Genomic DNA, 23,607 nt, shown 5'->3' with positions numbered 1-23,607 from the left:
GGCTCAAGCAAAGGAGATACAAGAGTCCTTCTTTCCCCTTCTACAGTTCTACAGAGGCGAAACAGGGGTGTCGCCACTTTCCGGCGTTGATCTGTCCGATTCCCCGCCTTCGGCGGCTGGAATCGGGCGGATCGGCGTCCGGTGTAGGTGTAGCTACTAGTATAGGTTAGGTTTGTGCTAGGTGGCTAGGTTATGACGGTGGATTTGATCGCCAAGGTCTGGTCGTCTTCGTGGCGGCGACGGCGGTGTGTTCTTATCCATGGCGGCTTCTTTTGCTCCGGATGGTTCTTCCGTTGGTGATAAGTGTATATACGTGGTGCTTTGTCTTCGGCGGTTGTTGGCGTGGATGCATTGTCTTCTCCGACTCCTCCGACTACGGCAGCTCCAGGTCCATCTTCCATCTTCCTTGTGGAAGGGTGGATTCCTCTTGCATCCCTGGGGATGTACTCTTTGTCTATGTTGTTGCTTCGTGCGGTGACGTTGGAGTGGGGTTCCTGCCATCGGTGGCGATGATGGTGGCAGCAGATTCTTCTTCCCCTTCTTCCCTTTGTGAGTGGGTGGCCGATGCTCATTCAGAGACTACGATGCGTGCTGGAGGAATCCGATGTTGGCGGGCGGGGGCGGGCGGCGTGGGTCAGTGGAGGCAATAAGAGGAGGGGGGAAGGGGAGAAGGGGGAGGGGGAAGGGAAGGTGGAGGCGGGCGAGAGCGTTGGGCCCCAATGTCAGCGGTAGTGAGAGCCCATCGGGGAGGTGAGGTGCTGCAGTTGCCGATGTGCGAGGCGAGAAGACAGGGAGAGGATCTAGCGGGTCGGAATCCCCTGGAGAAGAAGGCGAGAGGAAAGCGGAGGCGGTATGCTTGGTTGTCAGCGAGCCGAGCTCGGACGAACGAAATCTTGGCTCGAGCCGCAGCTGAGCTTCAAGATCGGCTCGATCGAAGCTCGAACATGCTCGGCTCGGCTGGGTCATACTTCCATTCCGCGGTTACATTTCCGCGGATTCAAATTCAGTGTTGTGTATGATTCCATTTAGAAAAGGAAAAAATAATGTTTCCTATGCTTTAGTTCAAGAAATTGACCAAGTATAAAATGTGGTTAAAACAACAAACCAGCCCTCCTCATCTACACTATTGTATTTTACTCACCGAAAAGATGAATGAAAAGATGAATGAGCCGTATCCTCCTCTAGCATGTTTCGGCTCACAAAGCCATGATTCTCACTCAAATTTGGCTTCTTTACGATTCGAGCTGACCTCACAACTCTCCAAACTTTCTTTGGCAGTTTCGTGAGCCACCGGAAATGAATCCCTTGTGACGCGTTCGGAGTAGGTAGGGGGCCAGCGGTTTCACATTTTTAATGCTTGTTTGGTCATTGGAGCCCAAATAGCATGTGGTTACAGCGCGTGACATCTCATGTGACTGTTTTTTCTTGGAGTCATTGATCTAACTATGACAGTGCCAACATATTTGTGTATGACAAACATGTTATCTTGCTATTTTTTTTGCAAATACTCATAATAGTTTTGGTTGCTATAGGGCGAGTAAAGAGTTGCTGACGAGATACCGTTTTTCAGTTTCTCTATTTCAATCTCGGTATTTGACTATGATAGTATGATGAAGTTTTCTTTCATCTACACACTTTTTCCTAGCTTTTTTTACTCAACATGGCACAATCATTTTCCGTTTTCTTTTACTCAGTATGTTGGTGGTGTGAGCATGATCAATGCATGATCAAATAGTCACTTCCGTCTCCACCAAAAAAGTCTACCTTGCATAGAACCTCTCTATGCTCCTAAACTACGTGACCATAATTCGTTTGAGTGTGATTTTCTTATTTACTTTGTGTAATTTGACCATTAACACGCATTTTCTCCCATTAAGGCCTTTCAGCGGTGAACAACAGGCGAGTAGGGGTGCTATGTTCATGACCTTACATGGGAACGAGAAACTTTGGCGCACCCAAGTTTTGGAGGGAAAAAGCCGAACAGTTCCTCAACTAAGGAAAACTCGTCCAAGCCACACGCGGCCACAATTTGGTTTTATTTTTAGGCGCTCGAACTAGTGCAGCCATATGAAAGGTTGTATCACATGAAAATCCAGATTGATTTTGTATATGCAGGCGATGTACCAACTCAACCTTTCGGAGCGGATCTAGGTTTGCGCTAAAGGGCATTGCAGCGATTAGGAGTTGGAATAGTGTTATGAATGCTGCTAATTATCCAAAGAGTGGATACGACTTAAAATGTTGTGAATTTTTTTTTTTACTTATACATGGACTCAAATTGTTACGAGGCAAACTCAAATAAAATACTGAGGAAAACAAAGGACTGGAAGATGAAATATAAAAACAAAAGGAAGAAAAACGAAAAGGGTAGACCCAGCTGGTGTTGGTAACCTTGATTTTATCCCACATGCAAGTGTGATATTTTCGTTTATCACTGACTATATCGCATATTATCTGATCAGTCCTTTTCAGCTATTTTCGTGATCATCTGGATCTTTTTTTCCCAGTACTTAGTAGCATAGTAGCACCAAAACGGCAGCGGCCATAAAATACGTTGCACACAGCACATGCCACTCTTGTTCCACTTTTGTGATGGATGGAAGTGATAGATCGTTCATGCTAGAAACAATCCCCACCCGCCACAGGTTAGGCGTATCACGAATACATGGCATGCCAAACCGATTGACAGAAAAGGAGGTAATGATCAAAAGGCATGATTAAATCTTACTTTCGCCATGCTGACAACCTGAATGTGTTCTTGACATCGAAAGGCAACTTCAGTATTGCATTTGTTACGTAACACACAATCAAGGCATCAATCAATTCATACCGAAACTCAGTTCCTTTCAGGCTTCAGCCAATATCTTGTTTCTATACTTCATGGCGTTCCAAGACCGAGAAAGGTTGTTAGGCAGGAGCACAGCAGCCTCTGTTCACAATCGCCTGACCACCATTGAAAGTTCGAAACCAACCTTTTGACGATTCCACGAGTAGCACAGTGAACAAGGTAGGTAATTAGCGTTCAGACTTCGGCTTTATTTAGATATGACATACTATCCGTTTAGAAAGAAGTCCCCCTACGCCGTATTGATGTCATCCAAGTTAGCGATCCATCAACGGAGCTAAATAATGATAATTCAAATTGGAAATTAGACAGACTGTACAGGAAATGTGCTCCACAATATTGGAAATTCTATTGAGGCTGCACAAAACAAAAGAAGCATAGGTCAGGTGTCTTGGTTTCCAGTTGCAATGATGTCATGTAATATCTAGCAATACCTTGCAGTTCAAAGCTAGACCAACCGTTGAGATGCCGTCTTGTATAACTGATAAGGCACACATGAAATTTCCCCAGATCAAATATCAAGTGCCCAGGAAAAGATTTGTTCCTCCAATAATCAAGCCTCTCCCATTCGCATTTAATTTCACTTATCTGTTGTAGCAGATTTCTTGAGGGGTGCTCTGATCAATCTGAGAGACATGAAATAACAAAGGGGCTATATAATGTTTTAGCACTCCAAATATTCCTTCAGATCTAGCATCAAAGAACTATTCCAGTATATCTGAGAGGAATTGCACTCAGAAAGTGTTGAAGCAGCTACTTCAGCCGAAACACGCTCCAGGGCCTCAGCTAATTCTGAATCCCAAAGTCCTAACCTGCAAACCTTTCTGTACACTTCAAAACCTGCAGCTTTCAGACCTTCTGAGAAGAAATTATTTAATGATGGGCTTTCTGAGCTTATTTCTTTTAGTAACTGCATTGCAGTACCAGAATTGCGAAATAGTAAAGCTGAACATGTCTTATCCAATAACTTGACCTCAAAATCTTCTGAGAAGATCTGATGTAAGCCAGGAAGGTAAGATTTCAACTCCTTGACAGATTTTCCCCTGAAGCCCCACAAGAAAACGATGTTCTCAGTGCTCACAACTTTTGCGGTGTCTGGCTCATCAGCAAAGTCAACATCATCAGAATCTTCAATCATACAACTTGGATAAAAGACATTACAATACTCTTCAACTGCAGCATACTGCTCGCCAGATTGTAATTGGCACTCAGGACCTATTTTTAGTAAATTGCTTAACTTAGCAAATAATTTTGTTATTCTCAGAACATTTTGCTCATTTTTCGTTACACCACTGGTATCATCTGTGCAAAAGACAAGAGAGAGACGGTTTAATTAAAATGCTAGTGAGGAAGCACTACGAAGATGTATACAGCAATTTGATGCTTATGTTACTAGTTACCAATAAAATACCAAATCCTTTTTCTTAACCAAGACGGAAAAGGTGAAAAATGAGACATGGTTTACTATAAAGACATGATGTGTGAACAATGTTAGCTGGAACAGTACCTTGCTCTGGTATTTTAATCTCCATCGGCACAAAGTACTGTCTTTGTAAGTAACTGAGAGCAGCTTGTATATTCTTTGCTTTTCTCAATGGGCCAATTTGTCTCCACAAGTGGCTGACATCAACAACACTGGAGAAGACCATTTTTAAAGAACACATAAATTCATGCATGTTTGGCGGAAGAGGTGCAACAAATTTGGAGTGCATCATTGTCAGATCTGGAAAAGAGGGAAAACAGACATAATCAAGTGGTTAACGGGCCATATAACTGTGCAAATTGGTGATGCGTCAACCTACCGTTCAAGCAATTGTACGATACGATTGGCTTTTGTGAAGATGATAGTAGATCAATAACTTCTCTAAATCCACAGAATTTTTCCTCTTCTGATTGCTGGATATCCATCTGCAAGCGAGTTCTGTATGAAATCGACCTTTTTTTATACTGCTGTTATCTAGATAAGCAGAGATACAAACCAGCAAAAGATTCTTATCCTCTTTCGAACTAGTAAATATCACACACACAGCCCTAGCAGCTCCAACTTTGTCCGGAACAACAAGAGGTACAAGGTCATCAGAGATATGGTTTACTGCCTGTAGAATAACTCAACATAGTTAAAGAATGCCACAGTTCTCTGCAGTTACTATTGGCTCTATAAAAAACAGGGAATTCAAAAACAACATTTTGATCAACCAGTTTTAGTAATCATAGTTTCCTACACTCACATACAGAGCAGCTTATTTCAACTAGACATGAAATTTTGCATCCTTCAACTCTTTGCAGGCATTGATAGTTGCAACCAAGGAACATGAGCAAAGGAATCTACCAGTACAACTACAAAACCATTTCTTCTTCTTCTTCTTCTTATTTTAGAGAAAACATCAAACTTAAGTTGTACAACCATACCTCCAAGACCAGTTGAACTTGGTGATCACTGCAGACATCAATACTAATACTGGGCCTGGAACCATATGTTTCACCACCCAAAATTAATCTACTAAGGGAACTAACCAAAGAGCCTGCACAATAAGAAGACAATATTAGGAGCCATCTAAGTGAACAAGACAAATTTCTGTAATGCAATGACACGCCATTCTCCTGCGTGTTTGAGAAAAAAAAGAAGTGAAAGGCCATGATGAGGGTCATTTATGGAGAGTAACCTACCATCATCCTTTTTGTTTGGTTCTGCATATCCTTTTCTCCAGTGCATTATCCTTGACTTTATTCTACTTTTGAAAACTGAATCAGCAACTGATGTGCTTTGCAATGGCAATAGTGGACGAACATGAGGAGTACATATCTTTTGCCTTGCAAAAGATTCTTGAACCCTTGATAGATAAGATATACCTGTCAATACAGTTAACAGAGAATTAGTCCTATTTATAAAATAACCTTACTTAATAGTTGATTTGACACGTAAGTTACTACTCACCATCATAAATGCACATATTGAAATCAAAGCCAGCATTAGCCATAGTTGATAAATAAGATGATTGACAGTAGAAACTGTATGAAGGCATTCCTAACTGAAGTTCATCTCTAGGAAATATGTGAAAATTGTACCTGTATAACCAAAGCACCCACAGGCACAAAGCATCAGCAATAATATATGATAATAAAAATAAAAAGGATAGACTGAACACTGAAGTAAAGATACATAGGACAGCAATGTTATCAAGGAGACCTGGATTTGTTATCTATTCACCAAACGTCTGAAGCTATATAATCATTTACCAAAAAGGAACTTGGAATTCGTTGTTACCAAACAGGAAAAGGATGATTATACAAAAAAGAGTGAAGAATGCAAAGTTTAGTGATCTCAACTACCATGCACACTAGAGCAATGAACAATGAATATCCTTTAAGAGATCTTCACCGACAAACTTTGAATGGTACTATGGTCAGAACTTCCTTCCAACAGGAATAATAAAACCCAGAAAAGGTTTTTCTATGTGATGCCTCATTTCCTATTGGTTTGGTGGCTAGTTCACATAACATTCTTCATTTGATTGCCAGGTATGTCTGATTTTCTTGCCTAGCAAGGTCCTAGTCCCTTTGCCACGCAAGGCTAGTGCTCAAGGAAACTAAACATGAGGCGCCATCTGACCCAGCTATTCCTTTACAGGAGAATTTGGATATCCACCAAAGCTAAGCTCTGGATAGATACTCCTGGTTCCTAGTTGAGTCTTACTCAAAATGTTTCTTCTAACTTAGATCAGCTTTGGCATTCATCGAAGCATAGAATTAACCTAAACACAATTCACACTATAGACTTTGTTGTAGCTTGTTTGTTATCAAAGCTTGGGAGTGTACTTGTGAACCCGGGGACGTTTTAAACTACCTAAAAATATACCAGTTTCATTCAAGGTTTTAAAAAACGCTAGACGCTAGGTGAACGCTAGCCTATGGTTTAGAGTTTTTGTGATTAAACGTAGATTAAACGTCTTTTGTAATTAAACGACACTGTGATTAAACGCAACGGTAGGCCAAAGTTTAGAGTTTAATCAAGATTAAATGTAGTTTTAAAACGTTTTTTTAAAACAGGGGTTTCATTCTGTGATTTCACATTATTTGTTCAGGAATCAGGTTGTTTATCTGAAATACTTTGTTCAATACACTTCCCTTATACAGATGTAGCCATTTTTCTTCATTTTGTCTTCTGACTGTTGATTATACAGTTGATGTTCTACGTCTATTGACTGCCTGAGACCTTATGCAAACTGAAACCATCATGCTAGTTTTCTTCCTCACGTACCATTTCTGGTTGAACCTCTTCAGGGCATGACATGGATATAGTACTGCTCACTGTGACAGAACAACTAAGCTTCAGAAAATGTTGATGCAAGTTTCCATTTAGCTACTGGAGTTGCAATGTTCACATTTCATACTACTCCCTAAAAGCAGCAGCATTCCGTTTATACACACAAGGTGTTTGACGAAACGCCTCAAGCTTAGTCTGCAAAATATTAGGCTGACACGCTACACCCATCCTAGCCTAGCTAAATCACCTAGCCGTCTGTTGCCGCGGGCACAACACGCTCGACAGAACACCACGACAGAAATCCCAATTGTTGATGTTCCATGCGGGAGATGGGTGAGAGAGAGAGAGCTGCTTACGGGTAAGCGACGAGGGTAGAGGGAGAGGAGTTGCGCAGCAGGAAGGGGCAGACGGCGATCTGGAGAGGCTGGAAGGACTCCGCGGCGACCTTCGCCTTGAGGTACGCCGTCTCCGCGGTGTCCACCGGCAGCGCGCGGCGCCACCCGGTGGGGGCGCCCGTCTTCTGCGCCGCCACGGCCACGTAGTCGCAGGACTCCAGGTGGGCCCCCAGCTCCCGCGCGGCCTCGGCGAAGTTCCGCCTCGTCACCTGCTTCGCCGACGCGGCGGCGGCGCGCGGGGCAGCCATGCCACCGCCAGTGTCGGGACCACACGCTGAGCACGGCCGGTGCCGAAGAGCGGGTAAGCGCGCGGTGGGCGCCGCGGGTTGGACGGCACGGGTGGGAGCGGCGGCGGCGGCGCTTGGAGAGGGAGAGGGGGGAGGGGAAGCGGTGCGGCGGCGCGCGATCGGCCTTGCGTTGGGAGCCGCCGTCAGGCCCACCGAATGACGGACATCAGTGGCGGAGCGGGCCGCACAAAGTTGGGCTGTTTTTTTTTTCTCTCTTTCGACTTTTCAAGAGCAGAGAGAGAAGGTGGGTTGGGCTGATGCGCAAGGGAGATTAGCTTGGCCCAAAAGGTGAGGAGATCAGTGCGTGCGTGGGAGAGTTTTTTTTCCCGCAAAATTAAGGATGGTAAGTCAGAGGTGGCACGGTTGATCAGTGAGCTGGCATACATGCAGTTGTACAGATACGCGCCTTCTTATGAGCCAACCAACATGAATATAATGCAACAGCAGCCGTTTACCTCCAGATATGAAGCTTCAGAATGGGAATCATATAAATACAGTCCATTTATACACCACATACACCACCACTAATATAAGTTACTTCTTATGTTATGAAATTAATACCTACTTAAATTACACCTATAGTAGCTAGCAAGTTAACTCACTGTATTTGTTGGATGCTCACAAGCGACAACTAATGCCATCTAATTCTCATAATCTCATCTCTCCAAGCCACCTAGTAACTGCATGTATAATTGAGTTTAAATTACACCTAAAGAATTAGCTAGCTAGCAACTTAATTCACTAGAATCCTAACAAGCGACAACTCATGCCATCAAATTCTCTTAACCTCATCTTTTCGATAGCTATATAAGATGAACCTCCAAGCACCAACTCGATGGTAAGGCTACACATCTCCGACGACCAATCCACCGGCGACGTGCATAATTAAGTAGCAGCAATGGCGCCTCCTCGCAGGCCGAGCATGGGGCGGCAGAAGATCGAGATCCGGCGCATCGAGAGCGATGAGGCGCGTCAGGTGTGCTTCTCCAAGCGCCGCGCGGGGCTTTTCAAGAAGGCCAGCGAGCTCTCCATCCTCTGTGGCGCCGACGTCGCCGCCGTCGTCTTTTCCCCCGCCGGCAAGGCCTTCTCCTTTGGCCACCCCTCCGTCGAGTCCATCCTCGACCGCTTCCTCGACACCTCGCCTGGGGCGGGGGCCGGCCTCTCCTCCGCGGGCGACCACGCCGTCTCTGAGCTGAACCGCCAGTATGGCGAGCTGCGTGCGCAGCTGGACGACGAGAAGGTGCGGCAGGAGCGCGCCGACGAGACCATCCGGAAGGAGAGGGCCGCGAGGAGTCAAGCGATGGCGTGGCTCGATGCGGACCTTGGCGCCATGGGCCACGACGACCTGGTCGCGTTCTGGGGCGCGCTGATAGGCGTGCAGGCCGCGGTGGCGGCCAGCGCCGACCAGCTGCTGCGTGACGCGCTGCTCGTCGGGTGCAGGGGGCGGCAGCCGCCCCAGCTTGCCGGTGGCGTGGCCTTTGACGTCGCTGCGTTCGGCGTTGGCATGCAGCCGCCTCCGGGGCTCGCCGGAGTCGACCTGAACGGATTCGGAGGACAGGCTACAATCCTCGGCCCCTCCTTTTGAAGTCATGGAATGCATCTGCACTTAGTTCTCTGCAATTACTATTTGCTCTATAAAAAACAGGGAATTCTACATTTGGATCAACCAATTTTAGCAATCATAGTTTCCTACACTCACATAAGCAGCTTATTTCAAATAGATATGAAATTTTGCATCCTTCAACTCTTTGCAGGTATTGATGGTTGCAACCAAAGAACATGAGCAAAGGAATCTACCGGCACAAAACCATTTCTTGTACTTATTTAATTTAGAGAAAACATCAAACTTAAGTGGTACAACCACACCTCCAAGACCAATTGAACTTGGTGATCACTGCAGACATCAATACTAATACTGGGCCTGGAGAACCATATGTTTCACCACTCAAAATTAATCTACTAACTAACCAAAGAACCGGCACAATAAGAAGACAATATTAGGAGCAATCTAAGTGAACAAGACAAATTTCTGTAATCCAATGACACGCCGTTCTCCTGCGTGTTTGAGAAAATTGTACCTGTATAACCAAAGCACCCACAGGCACAAAGAATCAGCAATAATATATAATAATAAAAATATAAAGGATAGACTGAAGTAAAGATACATAGGACAGCAATGTTATCAAGGACACCTGGATTCGTTATCTATTCATCAAACCCTCTGAAACATATAATCATTTACCAAAAAGGAACTTGGAATTCGTTGTTACCAAACAGGAAAAAGGATGATTGATTATGCAACAAAGAGTGAAGAATGCGAAGTTTACTGGTCTCAACTACCATGCATACTAGAGCAATCAGCAATGAATATTCTTTAAGAGATCTTGCGCCGCATGTATGATGCAACAAAGGGCGCCGCATGTATGCGCGCATGGCGTGACCAGGACAGCCGGCGGAGTAGAGGCGGCCGTGCGCGAATTCTGTTCGTCTCCGTCGAACTTCCGCAGCGCCCCCACAACTGATCGGCATAAGAACTCGGTGGAGAATTCAGGACATCGCCAGAGGAATGCAGTTGACTCCAAGTCCAAGTTCATTTCAAAACGGGTAAACACCGACCAAACAAAACACAAATTTACACGCGGTAAACGGCAGTAGCTAGCCGCTAGCTGTAAACACCGGACTCCAACTCTCCAAGCGCCGCCGCGGCCATCTCGCCGCCTGCTCGACCGGCGCAGCCGCGGGGCCGCCACGCCGCGCTACTTGCCAAAGAGGGACTTGAGCCACCACGTCCCGCCGTCCCTGGGGCTCGCCTCGCTCTCCGGCGGCGGGTCCGGGTGTGCCGTCCCGCGGAGCCTCGACACGTCGTACCCCTCCTCGTCGGCCCGCTTCACCAGCTCGTCGTACACGGCCTCGTCCATGTGCGGCTGCCTGCACAGGATCTGCGCGCGAGCAAACATACGCAGAGATCAGCCACGCCACAGATGCGTGTGGAATCAGCAGCTGGATGGAGAATTGGGGAGGGAGGGATGGGATCAGCACGCGCGCACGCACCCAGAGGTACTTCCTGGAGGGCTGGCCGACGAGCGCGTGCTGGTAGTCCTCGTCGACGTGGAGCATCCAGTAGTCGCCGGTGACGGGGAAGACGGGGAGGAAGGGCGGCACGAAGAAGCGGACCCGGAGCTTGGCCTCGTCGCCGGCCGGGTCGGCGCGCCACGCCGTGCCCTCGATGTGGCCGCGGCGGCCGTCGGTCCACGTCTCGTTGAGCACCCGCACGGTGCTGTCCGGATTGAGCGCGTAGGTGGCGCGGGTGTTGGTGCCCGTCTTGGGCTGGAACGCCGACGGGAAGCACGCGATCTCGTACCACCGCCCCGCGTACCGCTCCAGGTCCAGGTTCCGCACCACCCGCATGGCCATCGCGCCGGCGTCGGGCGTCCCCTTGCGGCGGCGGCGGGCGTGGGTTTAGTGGGGAGAGGGCGAGGTGGGGGATGGCGGATGCGAAGGCGGGCTGTCGGGCGGGGGATCGGAGCAGAGCATAGGGATGTGCAGTGCGGTGCAGGCAGCAATAAAAGGCAGGTGCGGGAGACGTGGAGGATTGTGGGCGATGCGTTATGGGAGCGTGTTGCTCGGTGCGCGTCGCGGCCGCGGTGGTTTTGCTTCGGCTTTTGGGCCGACGGAATATCGTGGCCGGGGCTTTTTTTTTCTCTGCTTGGGTGGTCCTCTCTCGCTCATGGGCCCTGGCTGCTGGCTCAGAGGCTTGCGAGCACTAGTGCCTAAATGCTTGTCTTTCCACTTCCAGTAGTACAAGCAGCAGACCCCCCTCATCTAGCCTCTCGAACTCTCCCGTCCTTCCGCACAGTTGAGAGGGGCGACCAGGAGGCGGCTCAAGATCCAGTTCTTCCCGTCGGCGAGACCGTTGGTCCCCTTTGCAGCCGATGGCCGCTCTGGCCTCGGGTGCAAGGGTGGACCACGGATCTCTACTTAGCGGTGTAAATTAAGTACTAATTTGTCTAGGTCCCGTGCTTCTCGCGGCGACGGTGAGGCGGAGACAGCGCCGGCGCGTCGGAATAAGGTACTCTGGCCCTTTCTCCGTCTCGATGGTGCGGCCTCCGACACCATCGATGGGCTTGAGAGTTGCATCCTCGGCGGATCCGGTGAGTTCTTTTGTCCCTCCCTCATCTTCTCCGGCGACGGCACCGCCATCGATGCCATCTTCGGCGAGGGTCTAGGGAGGTTTGCTTACCACTTTCTTGAGGAATCGGGGGAGAGGTTTACTTGCAACTGCTTGGGCGGTCTTTCCCTTTCGGTTGCTCGGTTATTCGGTGCATTGGGGTGGCCGGCGGTGCTTGGGGCGACAGAACCCAAGTTCCCCGGCGTCGTGATGGCCAGTGGTCATCCTTTGCTGCTAGGGCGTTCAACGTTTCTACGGCATGTCGATGTTTTCGATGTGCTACTCGGTGAGGCAATCAAAAACTTCGTTTCTTCGTCGGGAAGGGCTTCAGCTTCAAATTGCATCCTCGACATGTTCCTCTTCCAATCTTTGGTGCGGTGGAGATCCGTCGGGAGGCTGCTCTGTGCGCCGGTGACGAAGACGACCGGGAGACCCTTGCTTGGACTGTTGTGTAATTTTCTTTTGTACCGAGGGTGCTTTTGCAAAAATTGCAATGTAAGCCTTACCTTCTATATATGAAATGCAATCCCGGTTTCTCAAAAAAAAATGCTTGTCCTTTTCAGTTTCATCAAGAATAGCGGACGTTGCCTTCCAACCACAATTTCCAGAGCACAAAGGAAACTTGCGATCAACTCGACGGATTGTGGTAGCATCAGCGATATGCCTGATAGAATTATTTCATTAGATAGCAACGATAGAAGAGATGGAGGACCGACTCATTTGCTTGGTCACGGAACAGTTTTGCATGATGCCCTGAAGGCCATGTCGCCCTGTTCTAAAGACAACTGCAGCAGAATCAACGAGCAGAACAACTTGACTTTTAATGGCGCGCCGCGCACGCTTTCCATAGGGGGGTTTATTTAACTGGAAATCCACCTTCCTCTTTGCTCTTCACGCAACGTTGCCTATGCAAAGTTAGGTATGTACAAGCCGTCCACGCTGCTCGACACAAATAGGTGTGGCGAACTGCCAAAATGTATAGTGTATAGAAGTTAAAACAATCTATACATTTTAAAATGGATGAAATAGTTGCCATATTTTTACACTAAATCAAATGAATATCTAATTTTTTACCAGCATACCGAGACCTGATTTTGGCAAGTTATGATATTAGTTTACCATAATTTTGATTAGGCCAAAAATAGCATCACAAACAGGCTCGAAATCCGAATCCTACCTGGCTACCTCCAAGGTCTAATCTCGCCCCAATAGGAAAAGGACATTGCGCGAAAAATAGTAAAAACAATACTAAAATATTTTGGATCCAAGCGTTAATGGGTGAAAGTGCTAACTTTAGCACTAGCTCATCTAAATGGAAGTGCTAATAGAATAGGCTAAATTTTATTATATATAAGCGTGCTCATACATGCTAAAGTTTATCATTCAATTTTAACTCCTTTAAATAGGACTTAAGCACACATTAAGCTAGTCTCAGTGGAAGTTTCATGGACACAGTTAAATATCATCATGAACACAGTTACAGAACTAGGTAACTGTGTCAGATGAGTTTCATGATGATGAAATTCTCCTCACATTTCATGAAACTCTAGTCTTTTTTTTCTTTGCTATGTCAATAAAAATAATAATATTTAATGTCATGAAACCTTCCATAAAACTCCGAGACCGGTCTTACTGCCCACGTGGACAAGAACCCGTCGTCTCAGTCCGGTGGTTGCCGAATCAGCACGCGGCCCGGCGTCCTCTTCCTCCTTCCAGCCCACGTCGGCTCTTGCTCCAGCGCCCGTTCCGTCCTCCCCGCCTCCCCGTCCTCCTCCCAAACTCCCCCCCCCCCCCCCCCCCCCCCCCCCCCGCGCGCGCGTGCCCCGGGAGGCGAGATCCAGGCACAGCGGCCAACAGCCGGCATCTCGCGCGGGCCCGGCCCGGTTCGGCCCCCTGTGTCCGCCAAGAGGAGCGCTCCGCCGCCATGGAGGCGTCTTCGTGGGACGCTCTCCGCAAGCAGGTGCGTTGCCATGCCAGCTTCCCCAGCCTCTCTCGCGCCCCGGCTCATCTCTGAACGGAGCTTCTCTCGCGCAATCTCGTCGCTGCTTCACGGAGATCTGGCCTGGCTGGTCTCCGGGTTCGCGTGTTCCGCTTTGGCATTTCAGGTCTAGCGGCCTCAGAGCAGAGGTTTAGCCCCCTTGGGTTATGGTTATGGGCGTGATTCGCCAGCTAGCGTGGCGCTCCTACGGATATTTGCGCGTCCTGGGTGGAGACTGGAGATTGGAGAAGCCACGATCTGGCTGATCAGGGTGAAACATTTGCTCCAACGTTGACCCAGCTCCCACGGTTATTACGTTGAGTGTTCTTACGGCATTGTCTGATGACGTAGTTTGTGCTGTGAACTGCATTTGGCGACTAGTTACTGTCACCTATGAGGACAGCATCCTGCTGTAGCATTATCTGAGAAGTTCTTCATGACTCATCTTGTTGGCTGGTCAGCAGGGGTTAGGATGAGTTCCATTTCTGTTTCTAACTTCTGCATAACGTCTGGCATTTCTGCACAATGCAAGTCACCGCGTCATGCTTTTGTTACGGGAAGAGGCATGCTATCAGACGTAGCATGAGTCCTGTAGACCATGCTTACTAATACGTATTTGTTGGCACATCTAGCTTCATCTGTTTTAAAATACTATTGTCAACTTCAACCGCAAATTGTGTTTGAACAAATTTTTGTTATTTTGAAGGCAAGGAAGCTAGAAGCTCAGTTAGACGACCAACTGAACGCATACCGGAAATTGGCTTCTATGAAATCCGATGATTCAGAGAATCACGTCGAGTCTGATATAGAAAGATCACTGAAGCAACTTCAGCAAGTAAATTCTCAGATGCAGGCCTGGGTATCATCAGGAGGCTCAGAACTCCTTTCTCACACCTTGACTCGACATATGGAGATTTTGCAGGATCTTTCACAGGTTACTGCTTTCTCTTGCACTTGTTTAGTGCTGTCTTCATTTTAATCAGATTAAGGCCAGCATGTCCTGATTTGTGTTTCTAGCTACGTTTGCCTTCCACCTTGAAAACATAACAGAATGCTTGTCGTGGAGCAATACTCCTATGATGGCAAATATGTGATGATAATTTTTGCCCTTAATCTCTTAATCTTGCTTTATTCTAATGCAGGAATTCTTCCGCCTCCGATCAAGTCTCAGAGCAAAGCAGCAACATGCTTCCCTCCTTGATTTTAGAGATTTTGACAGAGCAAGCTTTGATGTTGAAGAGGCTGCAGATTCCTCCGATCAATCTCTCCTAAAAGAACAAGCAGCAATCACCCGAAGTACTGGACAGGTACGACCACTTCCCCTATCTCCTTTTAAAAATCTTATTATTGGCCTGGTTTCTGTAAGTTCTGACATTCCAACTGAGTAATTTCGTTATAATAACAGGCAGTCAAACCCCCGCTAGAAAGTGCATTTCTGACTAGGCTGACCATATTTGCTGTGTGTGCTCTGGTCTACGCCGATGTTCAGCTTTTGTGAAAACATACCTGATGTAGGAACTTGTCTTTTTACATATATATTTCCCAGTGCTTTTTTTAAGATTCACATTGTTTTAAGATCTACATTGTTTGGGTGAACATTATATTCTTGAGCCAACTCGTTCATCTGTCTACATGATATCTCATATGTATATAATTGCACTTAATCTCATCAAATTATACAAATGCCATTGAGTTTCAGTTCTGCCATCTTATTCAGCATAAGTGTTCAAATGGACAATATATCCCAAACATGTTGCTGTGGGAATGCTGGCAGCCATTACAACACCAAAGGTGGTCTCAAATAAAAAAAACAAAAAGATTGTTTTGTTATTTGAAAAGAGCATCGTTCAGTTATTATGTAAACAAGTTCAAAGACTGAATAAAGATTAAATATGGGATTTTTGTCAGATCATCATAGATGCAAGCCCGTTATCTGTGGAATGAAATCCAAGCCCCTTGAATTAGAAATGCTCAAATCAATTTTAGAGAGTGAAGGAACGCTCCTTGTGGCTGTTTGCCTGAAAAAATCAGTTTGTAGTTTAGTTTCTATCACTACTGTTTAGTATTTGGATTCATCCTTATTGGAAACGATATTTACATTGAAACAATACGGCAGATGGATAATGTGATATCGCAAGCTCACACAGCCCTAGGTGCCCTTATGTCACAACGATCGACATTCGGTGGAATCACTACAAAAATTAGCAGCGTTGGCAATCGGCTCCCTATGGTATTTTCCATCTCCTTTGTAGGTATTTTCATATAATTCATTGCAACATCTTATTTACTTCTGATTCTTTCTGTACTCATGCAGATCAATCAGATCCTGTCATCAATCAGAAGGAAGAAATCGATGGACACAATTATTCTTTCATTAGTTGCCTCTGTTTGTGCATTTCTTATTTTCATCTACTGGTTGTCAAAATAGTAGTACTATGAGTGTTGTGAGCTCAGATAAGTAGTATATACCTGCTAGTGATAGATGTTTGGACAATGTTATATCAGTGCTGTTATGATTCTATTTGTGTTCAAGCAACCTCAGATGACTATAGCTCAGACTGAGCTAGTTCACCCACATTTTACACACGAGTTAGTAAAGAATTACTCCCAGGATACTTAAATGATGCACCTATCAGGGGTCTTGAGAATTCAGCATTTCAAGCAACTGCCTATCTATGTAATATGTAGAGTACTCTAATGTCTCTATAATACTTACATAAGTGGTTCCCACCAACTTCTATCAATGTTGTCCCCCCGCCTCATTGGTGCGGCATGCTCTTTCAGCTTTTGGATTAGTGTTGAAAGGCTTATTATGTTAGTAGCTTGCATTACTGTGCTCGCCGTTGAAAGGGTCTTTGCAAATCAATAATCCCAGCCATGCTATCTTGAATGTTCATTTTTTATAAACTTCCAGTATAGCAACACTAATGTCAAAGTGCCAACTGCCAACAATAGGTGCAACTGGCGCAACAAAAGTAAACTTCCAATATAACAATACAATGCCAAAGCGCCAAGGTTGTGACCATGGGCACTAAGTGGTGTAAGAAAAACTAATTAACCCAACTTGAATGTTCACTTTTTGACATGGAGTTCAACGTTCTTCAACCATCTTATAAGTTCACTATGTTCCTTGTTTTCCATGTACGCATGCAGGAACGCTGCAAGCTCATCGTTCACTCCTCTTTGCTCCAAGTAATCTCGCACCGCACTTTGCATCTCCTCATCTAACTCACTGCTCACCAGAATAACAAAATAATTATCAGTATATGCTCCAAAAAGAAAGGACCAAATAATTATCAGAATATTGCAATTAGCTAGTCCTGTTCTTACGCCATAATGATTTAGCTGCTCTTTCTTCTCAAAAACCAGCTTCCTGATAATTAAATCATTATGGCGTACATAATGATTTGTGGGAAGAAAGAGCAATTAAATCATTATAGCGTACATAATTGCTGACAGAACAGGGTTTGTGACAGAAGAACAGGACTAAGGTAATTGCAATAAATAGTTTAGTCCTTTAGTTTTGTTGCATCAAACAAGTTGGCGCCAGCCACTTCTTAAAAAAAACAGAGGTTTGGGTATTTTTCCGCACATTTTGCAACATTTCCTTCTGCAAACAAAATGCAGTCACATTTACTGAAAATGAATTTGGAACGGAACGGGTTTCTGAGTTTCAGACATTTCCCCGTGCCCAAGTACTTAACCTCACGAATGATCAGTTGATCACAATTCACACCATCCTCAATTTCAGCAATAACAAGCACGTAGCGCCTTTTTATCACTAGCAAGACCATTACCAAACATCCGAAGCAGCAACTGAGAGAGCAACATGGCAGCCGGAAAGTTTATCTTCCCATGCAAAATTTAGAGATGCTATCACCTGAATTGGCGGCCGACGTACTGCCGCAGCGGCGAAGGGCCGCCGCGGCGGACGGGGAAGACCCTCTGCACCTCCATCTCGTCAGGCCACGCGGAGCACTCGAAGTTGAGCGCCACCCCTGGCCGCGCGGCCTTGGAGACCTCGACCTTGACGCTGATGTGCAACCTGGGCTGGCCGCCCGTGTCCGCGCCAGAGCGGGAGGGCGGCAGCGCGCCGTCGACCAATGTGGCGTCCACCCTGACCTCCTCTTCCTCCCCCTCGGCCGCAGGGAACACGCGACGCAGGCGGGCCCACTGCTCGCCGGGGCAGTCCTCGACGGCGAAGGGCGCGGGGGCCGGAGGCGATGGTGGCGGCGCGGAGTTGTCGAGGAAGGAGATCTCGGAGCGGACGGAGCGGAGGAGGCGGTCGACGAGGGCGGACCGGCGCATGTCGGAGATGTAGGTGCGGGACTGGAGGAGGCGCGGGGGGCTGGGGGGAGGGAGCGGGAGCGTGGCGAGGTGGGGGCGCAGGCGGAGCAGCCGCCGTGCCAGCGCCATGGTGGTGCTCGTCGGCGGCGGGGAGTCGGAGGAGATTTTGAGGGGGGGGGGGGGGGGGGGGGGGTTTGCGGGCAGCCGAATTGGAAGGGAAGCGAAGCGCGTAGTGCAGTGGCGCAAGGGCACGGCCCAGTCTTTTCAGGTCAGAATGGGCCAACGAGTTTGCAACTTTGCTCTGATGGGCTCTCCTGGGCTCAGTAACAATGGGATCCTTGACAGCGAGAGCACTGAAATGTACGGATCAAACCCACAACTATGTTACTCATGGTCATGGAAAGGGAGTAACGCGATCGAGCGTTGCTAAACTTGAATCATTGGATCTGATGCACGCCTGAACTACTAGAAAGAATGGCGCGCTTTGCCGCGCCGGCGCCGGCGCCTGCTATTCGTGCCAGTCCCGTCTGTCAGGAGCACTGTTCCGTTGTGGGTGCAGTGAACGGATTAAATCCATATCGACTTGCCTATATGTAAACGTTTAGATTATGTAATAATAGCCTGTGCCTATCCTTCTAGCGTGTGGAAAATATAATTCACCCAAAACATCATCGAGTTAGATCTGCCGAGTGACTCACATATCACTCCAACAGAAACAGAGCTTAGAATGCACAACTCAAAATTGAAGCCATGGAGTCACATCCTGCAACCACAAAAGTAGATGTTAATACATTCTTGTGCATACTTTGACTTTTATACTTTACCGTGTGACCTGTAGAGGTGCGTGGATATGCTTTTTTAATTTTGTTTTTTTTTCTATATTGTAAGCAATCATGCATTTATGCAGATAAGGTGGCCCTGGAAGTATGATGATCCAAAAATACTATTCATATTGATAGCAATTAAGATATGAGCAATGGTCTATCACAAAAAAAAAACAAAGAAATAAACAGCAAAAATCTTTGTAGCGAGAATTTTTTAAGAAAGGCTATATTGTTTCCTATCTTACCTTTTTGAACAGGATTTAATTTGCTTACTAAGATTAACATCAAACTGGAATAACAAGCAGAAATAGTAGCCTGTAACTGAAATATGAATAGGACAAAAAAAATGGAGGCATGAATACATTTCACAGTGGTTCGTAAATATGGAACAGTCCAAGTCGGAAGCAGTACATCCATTTAAACATAAGAGATGCTTACCATTTTAGAATGCCTTATGAATCTTCTCGATGGATCCATTGGGTCATTCGGTGGATCCTACATTGCTACTGTCATCTATATATAGCATCAGAAGTTTCCAAATTACCTGAAAAACAAAGATGTCCTAAGCAAAGTAATGAATCTTAGAATGCCTTATGAATCTTCTCAAAAGAGAAGGCACCCAAAATGTGGGCACATCATATAATGTAGCCCTGCAATTATGAAGACTTCTGACACACGAATAGTATTTGTCCAAAAACCATTCATACAACTACGAAGATACTGCACATATGAATTGCGTCGTATTAGAAACCACTGTCCCAAATTTCAAAATAATGAATCAGAAAGTCCCAACTTTCACCACCAGAGAGGAAACATGTTTGCCCTTCCACAAGCAAATCTATTGCTCCATGACTGGCTACACGCTGCCCAGCTCTGGGCATGGCATATTGAAAACGTGGTGGCCCAAATAAAGCCGGAAGATCGACTAAGGAACGTCGTTATATGGCCATCATGGAATACAGCAGGGGCCTCGCCGTGGCGGCAGCGAGACCAGAAGCGGCTAAGCTGACAGAAAAAATGGACAGAAGGGAGATTACTTGATGCGGCTCTACATCGCGTCGTCGTCAGCTCTTCTCCTCAATCCCGCCGTCTAGGGAGCTGATGCGCAGGGCCAACAACGGCCACGGTATCATGGATCAGGGCTCGGCGCCGATGTCCCCATGGGCCTTTGGCGTGCGGCCTGCAGGTGCTGCATGGGCGCGCCGCTAGAACTGTGTGGTCGGCAAGCCGCGGCGGCGGCGGAGGAAGGCCGCAGGAGAAGGCAACCTCCGTTGCCACGCCTCCAGCAGGACGGGGACAGAAACAGGAAAGCAAGTGAAGGCATGGAGCAAGGGGAGAGCACAACCAAGCGGTGGCGATGAACGTGCGATGCTGAAAAAAATCGCTAGGCAAGGGCGCTGCAGCTGCCTCTGGCGTAAGAAGAACGCAACCTTGACCAAAGCACGGCGGATTGGCCGAGGTATATCTCTGCAGCGTGACAGTTTCGTTGAGCGGCCGAGAGACAACGCGGTAAATTGCCACGCGCTATGCTGAAGCGGTAACTTTTTCTTTCTGTCGCCACAAGAGCTATACGCGGGCTGCGATAGTACTGGCGGAACCGGCGAGAGGCTCCCGTAGGCCTCCTTTTGGTTTAGCGATATAGGATTACATATTTGAATATCAGAGCTATTAGCGTCCGGACATTCTATCGCAACATCGAAAATAAACTATTGCAACATTCAATATCAGAGACGAGGCGGTGTGGGACCACCACCGGCCCGCTGGGGCCAGATATCCGGTGGCCGGTGGCCGGTGGCCGACGGAGGGGGTGAGGAGAAGGCAGCGGCGGCGGTGGACGGGCGGCCCGGCGGCGAGAGTGGTTAGCAGTGGAGAACTGGCGAGGGCACTCCTTAGCGGTTGGATGAACAATTGCAGAGATCGAGGAATAGACCCCCCGAACGTGAGCGCATGGCGGCGAGATGGGGAATGAGATGTCGGAGAGGCAGGGGTAGGTCCGGCTACGCCATGGGTGAGCAGTATCAGGATATCGAGATGTGCCGGGTCACACAAGATGGGTTTGGGTGACTGGGCCGTGCTGATTGGGGTTTGGCAAGTGGGCCTAGTTTCCTTGTCGCCGTCGTCGTGGACTCGCGGCCTGCTAGTTGGCCGCCATCCATCATACCAAGGCAACTGCTTGGTTTGAGCAGGTATTACCTTCTTGAAGCCTTGCCTGCTATAGTTGAACAATGAAGAAAAAGGTGATCCAGTCGCCGCCGACAGGAATGGCAGCATCCTCCGCCTTTGATGGTCCGTTGGGGATCGCGAGGTGCCGAAGACCACTGAGCTTTTACTAGCAGATGTGGTAGATTGTAGTTTAGGTCCTAGGGTCTCTAGGGTTAGGGTTCTGTGAGGCAGTAGCGGCGGCGGTGTGGCGGAATAAGTCTTCTCAGACTCTTACTTAGCCTGTTTGTACTCCACCCCGGTGCTGGTGGCGATGTCTCCCCATGTGGATTCTCTATGTACGAGTTCGTCGGTGATAGCTTTTTATATTTGGGGGGTGACAGGGTTGCCAGCTTTCTGCTCGAAGGTGAGAACATGCGGCTGCTAGTTTTGCAGAAGTTAAGAGGATGGACCAGGCTCGAGGTTCCCGCGGCGACGGTCGTCGCCGATGGCAAGCTTCGATCCAAGATCAAGGGTGCTCGGGGCGCGGCCCTGGCTGATGGGCTTTTCGGCGACGGCCTCATCTCGTTCGAGGGGACGAGTGGCTACTATACTACGGCTTGCAAAGCATTTGTGCGGAGCTCCCTCCAATCTGGCCGGCGGCAGCCGAAGCCGGCTAACCTTGGCGGCAGGGATTTCTGGAGAGTTCGGATGCTAGGGGTCTGGGGGCCAAGTTGTAATTTTAACTTTCTAGAGGCCCTTTGTGCAATTTGGGTAGGACAATTGTCCTCTGTATCCTTGTATAGTGTACCTATACTTGTACGGGCCGTTGTATGTCTTCCTTAACGCTCAATATAGGTATGCTTCATAGAAAAAAAGGCTGCTGCTTGGTCCAGGAATCAGGATGCAAGTTCATATTTTGTCACAAGACTTGTTCACTTGTGGGCAACGTTGAGGCGATTTGCTCATCGACGCTAAAGGATGAAATCGAAAACGGTAGTTTACGAGAGCATCTTTTGATTGTTTTCGAGAAATATCATATTTTTTGTGATATTCTATCGTATTTTACCGATAGAAATATCATATTCATGTGCAATGCCAGCATATCCTGCTATCTACATTTTTAGATGTCATATCTATATTTTCAGTCATGACTCATTTATCCTAACCATAAATCACAAACTAGGTACCTGAATTCATGGGACTATTGATAGTTTCATGGATGGTGAGATTAATATCTAAATTTTTAGTACTGTAAAATCAGATATATGTCATGAATGGATGGATATTTGAATTAATATATTAACCATCAGTACTTGTGTATGAAATGCGTAAGTCATATGGTTAGTGTTGTGCTGTATAGTTGGACATAATTTTTCCTTTTTCAAAATATTGTTTGGATGGGTTTCAATCAATATCAATGTGTTCATGATTGTATATTTTTGTTTCCAAAATTACCGTAATACTAATGTCATTTTTGCCTCCATATCGTATTATTTTTGTTTTCGATGGAAAATATGTGAAAGTGACAAAGCTTTTTGCCAATCGTTTCTGACCATTTTCATCCTACTGGCACGGAGGGTACGGAGAGCCATGAATTTAGTGAACGATGTACATACTCCATGCTACCGTAGTGGAGCCATGAATCTAGTGAACGATGTACATACTCCATGCTACCGTAGTAGCTTTAATCTAATTAGCTTAGGTCCCTAATTTCTCTCTTCATGGCAAAATCGCAGATCTTTGGCTTCCTCACTTTATTCATTACCAATGGCGTTGCCTCAGTCATCGTCTCCAGTATTTAGGGGACCTGGATCGTGGTTCTCGCTATAAAAAATATCATGTTTCTTCTTTTTATTGGTGGTGCCATTGCTTCTACTTTCCCACTACTAGAATTGACCTGTTTTTCTAGGGCCAAAATCCTAGAGTAATGGTCGAAAAATCCTAGGGAAAGAATTTTTTAAGAAAATTGGTAAGGAAAGACTTCTAGAAAAATTTACGGGAAATGAGGATTGTCCAACAGATTTAATGGAAAACCATAGGAAAAATTTCCCTAGAAACATTTGAACCCTAGGAATCTGTCTAGAAAAAGTTTCTTTTAAAAAAAAATACGGCCTCGGGCCCCAATTGCCGCCGCTATGCCCCGCTGCGCGGCGCTGCCCTGCCGTGCCGGTGCCACAGCTTCGCTCGCCCCAACCCGGCCACTGCATACTGCTGCTCTGCCCTGCCGCACGCTGCGAGGACGCTGCCGCACCATCACACCACAGCTCCGCCCCGCCGCAGCTGCTGCCCGGCCGGCCGCCACAGCTTCGGACCGCCACCCTGCTCCGCTACAGCTGCTGCGCTGTTGTAGCTTCGGGCCACCACCACATGGCCAGCGAGGCGATGAGAGGTGAGGAGAAGAGAGAGGAGTGAGGGAT

At 47.1% G+C, this 23,607-nt stretch overlaps 5 protein-coding genes across 7 annotated transcripts; 2 read left to right on the top strand and 3 right to left on the bottom strand.

Moving 5' to 3' along the window:
• Window positions 1–2,381: 2,381 nt before the first annotated feature.
• On the bottom strand, window positions 2,382–7,913 carry LOC120712476 (poly(A)-specific ribonuclease PARN-like). 2 transcript variants are annotated; one of them, XM_039998263.1, is made up of 9 exons: window positions 7,466–7,913; window positions 5,781–5,911; window positions 5,513–5,695; window positions 5,255–5,367; window positions 4,825–4,941; window positions 4,648–4,753; window positions 4,353–4,568; window positions 3,280–3,940; window positions 2,382–3,202 (listed from the first exon to the last, which is right to left on the bottom strand). In XM_039998263.1, the coding sequence occupies exons 1-8, from the start codon at window positions 7,750–7,752 to the stop codon at window positions 3,510–3,512; spliced, it is 1,584 nt and encodes a 527-aa protein (XP_039854197.1). In that variant the 5' UTR covers window positions 7,753–7,913; the 3' UTR covers window positions 2,382–3,202; window positions 3,280–3,509. The 2 variants fall into 2 exon arrangements, with proteins under 2 accessions (XP_039854197.1, XP_039854196.1); XM_039998262.1 differs by having other exon boundaries at window positions 3,280–4,147; window positions 7,466–7,897.
• A 361-nt stretch (window positions 7,914–8,274) lies between these two features.
• Window positions 8,275–9,376, top strand: LOC120713450 (agamous-like MADS-box protein AGL29). Its single transcript, XM_039999411.1, has one exon. It carries the CDS (start codon window positions 8,690–8,692, stop codon window positions 9,374–9,376), a length of 687 nt encoding a protein of 228 aa, XP_039855345.1. The 5' UTR covers window positions 8,275–8,689.
• Window positions 9,377–9,970: 594 nt separating this feature from the next.
• Window positions 9,971–11,339, bottom strand: LOC120712475 (temperature-induced lipocalin-1-like). The gene is made up of 2 exons (XM_039998261.1): window positions 10,843–11,339; window positions 9,971–10,730 (listed from the first exon to the last, which is right to left on the bottom strand). Exons 1-2 carry the CDS (start codon window positions 11,203–11,205, stop codon window positions 10,548–10,550), a joined length of 546 nt encoding a protein of 181 aa, XP_039854195.1. The 5' UTR covers window positions 11,206–11,339; the 3' UTR covers window positions 9,971–10,547.
• Window positions 11,340–13,635: 2,296 nt separating this feature from the next.
• Window positions 13,636–16,681, top strand: LOC120712474 (Golgi SNAP receptor complex member 1-1-like). Its single transcript, XM_039998260.1, has 5 exons — window positions 13,636–13,919; window positions 14,644–14,871; window positions 15,080–15,244; window positions 16,054–16,167; window positions 16,252–16,681. The coding sequence occupies exons 1-5, from the start codon at window positions 13,884–13,886 to the stop codon at window positions 16,363–16,365; spliced, it is 657 nt and encodes a 218-aa protein (XP_039854194.1). The 5' UTR covers window positions 13,636–13,883; the 3' UTR covers window positions 16,366–16,681.
• A 122-nt stretch (window positions 16,682–16,803) lies between these two features.
• On the bottom strand, window positions 16,804–19,349 carry LOC120712472 (uncharacterized protein At2g39795, mitochondrial-like). Of its 2 annotated transcripts, XM_039998259.1 has the most exons (3): window positions 17,818–19,349; window positions 17,617–17,753; window positions 17,026–17,169 (listed from the first exon to the last, which is right to left on the bottom strand). In XM_039998259.1, exons 1-3 carry the CDS (start codon window positions 18,351–18,353, stop codon window positions 17,162–17,164), a joined length of 681 nt encoding a protein of 226 aa, XP_039854193.1. In that variant the 5' UTR covers window positions 18,354–19,349; the 3' UTR covers window positions 17,026–17,161. The 2 variants fall into 2 exon arrangements, with proteins under 2 accessions (XP_039854192.1, XP_039854193.1); XM_039998258.1 differs by lacking the exon at window positions 17,617–17,753 and having other exon boundaries at window positions 16,804–17,169; window positions 17,818–18,399.
• Window positions 19,350–23,607: the final 4,258 nt, after the last annotated feature.

Source organism: Panicum virgatum, chromosome 6K (genome assembly GCF_016808335.1).
Source record: "Panicum virgatum strain AP13 chromosome 6K, P.virgatum_v5, whole genome shotgun sequence".
Lineage (NCBI taxonomy): Eukaryota > Viridiplantae > Streptophyta > Magnoliopsida > Poales > Poaceae > Panicum > Panicum virgatum.
The sequence above is the reverse complement of the archived record's forward strand: the minus strand, read 5'-3'. Positions and strand labels throughout refer to the sequence as shown.

Bases quoted from the DNA above. Each gene is read 5' to 3' on its own strand.
- LOC120712476 (XM_039998262.1), bottom strand. From the start codon at position 7,752: ATGGCTGCCCCGCGCGCCGCCGCCGCGTCGGCGAAGCAGGTGACGAGG. The intron at 4,569-4,647 runs GTAGGTTGACGC...CCTCTTTTCCAG, and splicing joins ATCGTACAATTGCTTGAACG to ATCTGACAATGATGCACTCC. The intron at 4,148-4,352 runs GTACTGTTCCAG...TCTTTTGCACAG, and splicing joins GATTAAAATACCAGAGCAAG to ATGATACCAGTGGTGTAACG.
- LOC120713450 (XM_039999411.1), top strand. From the start codon at position 8,690: ATGGCGCCTCCTCGCAGGCCGAGCATGGGGCGGCAGAAGATCGAGATC.
- LOC120712475 (XM_039998261.1), bottom strand. From the start codon at position 11,205: ATGGCCATGCGGGTGGTGCGGAACCTGGACCTGGAGCGGTACGCGGGG. The intron at 10,731-10,842 runs GTGCGTGCGCGC...GCTCGCGCGCAG, and splicing joins CCTCCAGGAAGTACCTCTGG to ATCCTGTGCAGGCAGCCGCA.
- LOC120712474 (XM_039998260.1), top strand. From the start codon at position 13,884: ATGGAGGCGTCTTCGTGGGACGCTCTCCGCAAGCAG. The intron at 15,245-16,053 runs GTACGACCACTT...ACAATACGGCAG, and splicing joins TCACCCGAAGTACTGGACAG to ATGGATAATGTGATATCGCA. The intron at 16,168-16,251 runs GTATTTTCCATC...GTACTCATGCAG, and splicing joins TTGGCAATCGGCTCCCTATG to ATCAATCAGATCCTGTCATC.
- LOC120712472 (XM_039998258.1), bottom strand. From the start codon at position 18,353: ATGGCGCTGGCACGGCGGCTGCTCCGCCTGCGCCCCCACCTCGCCACG. The intron at 17,170-17,817 runs GTGATAGCATCT...TCTGGTGAGCAG, and splicing joins TACGTCGGCCGCCAATTCAG to TGAGTTAGATGAGGAGATGC.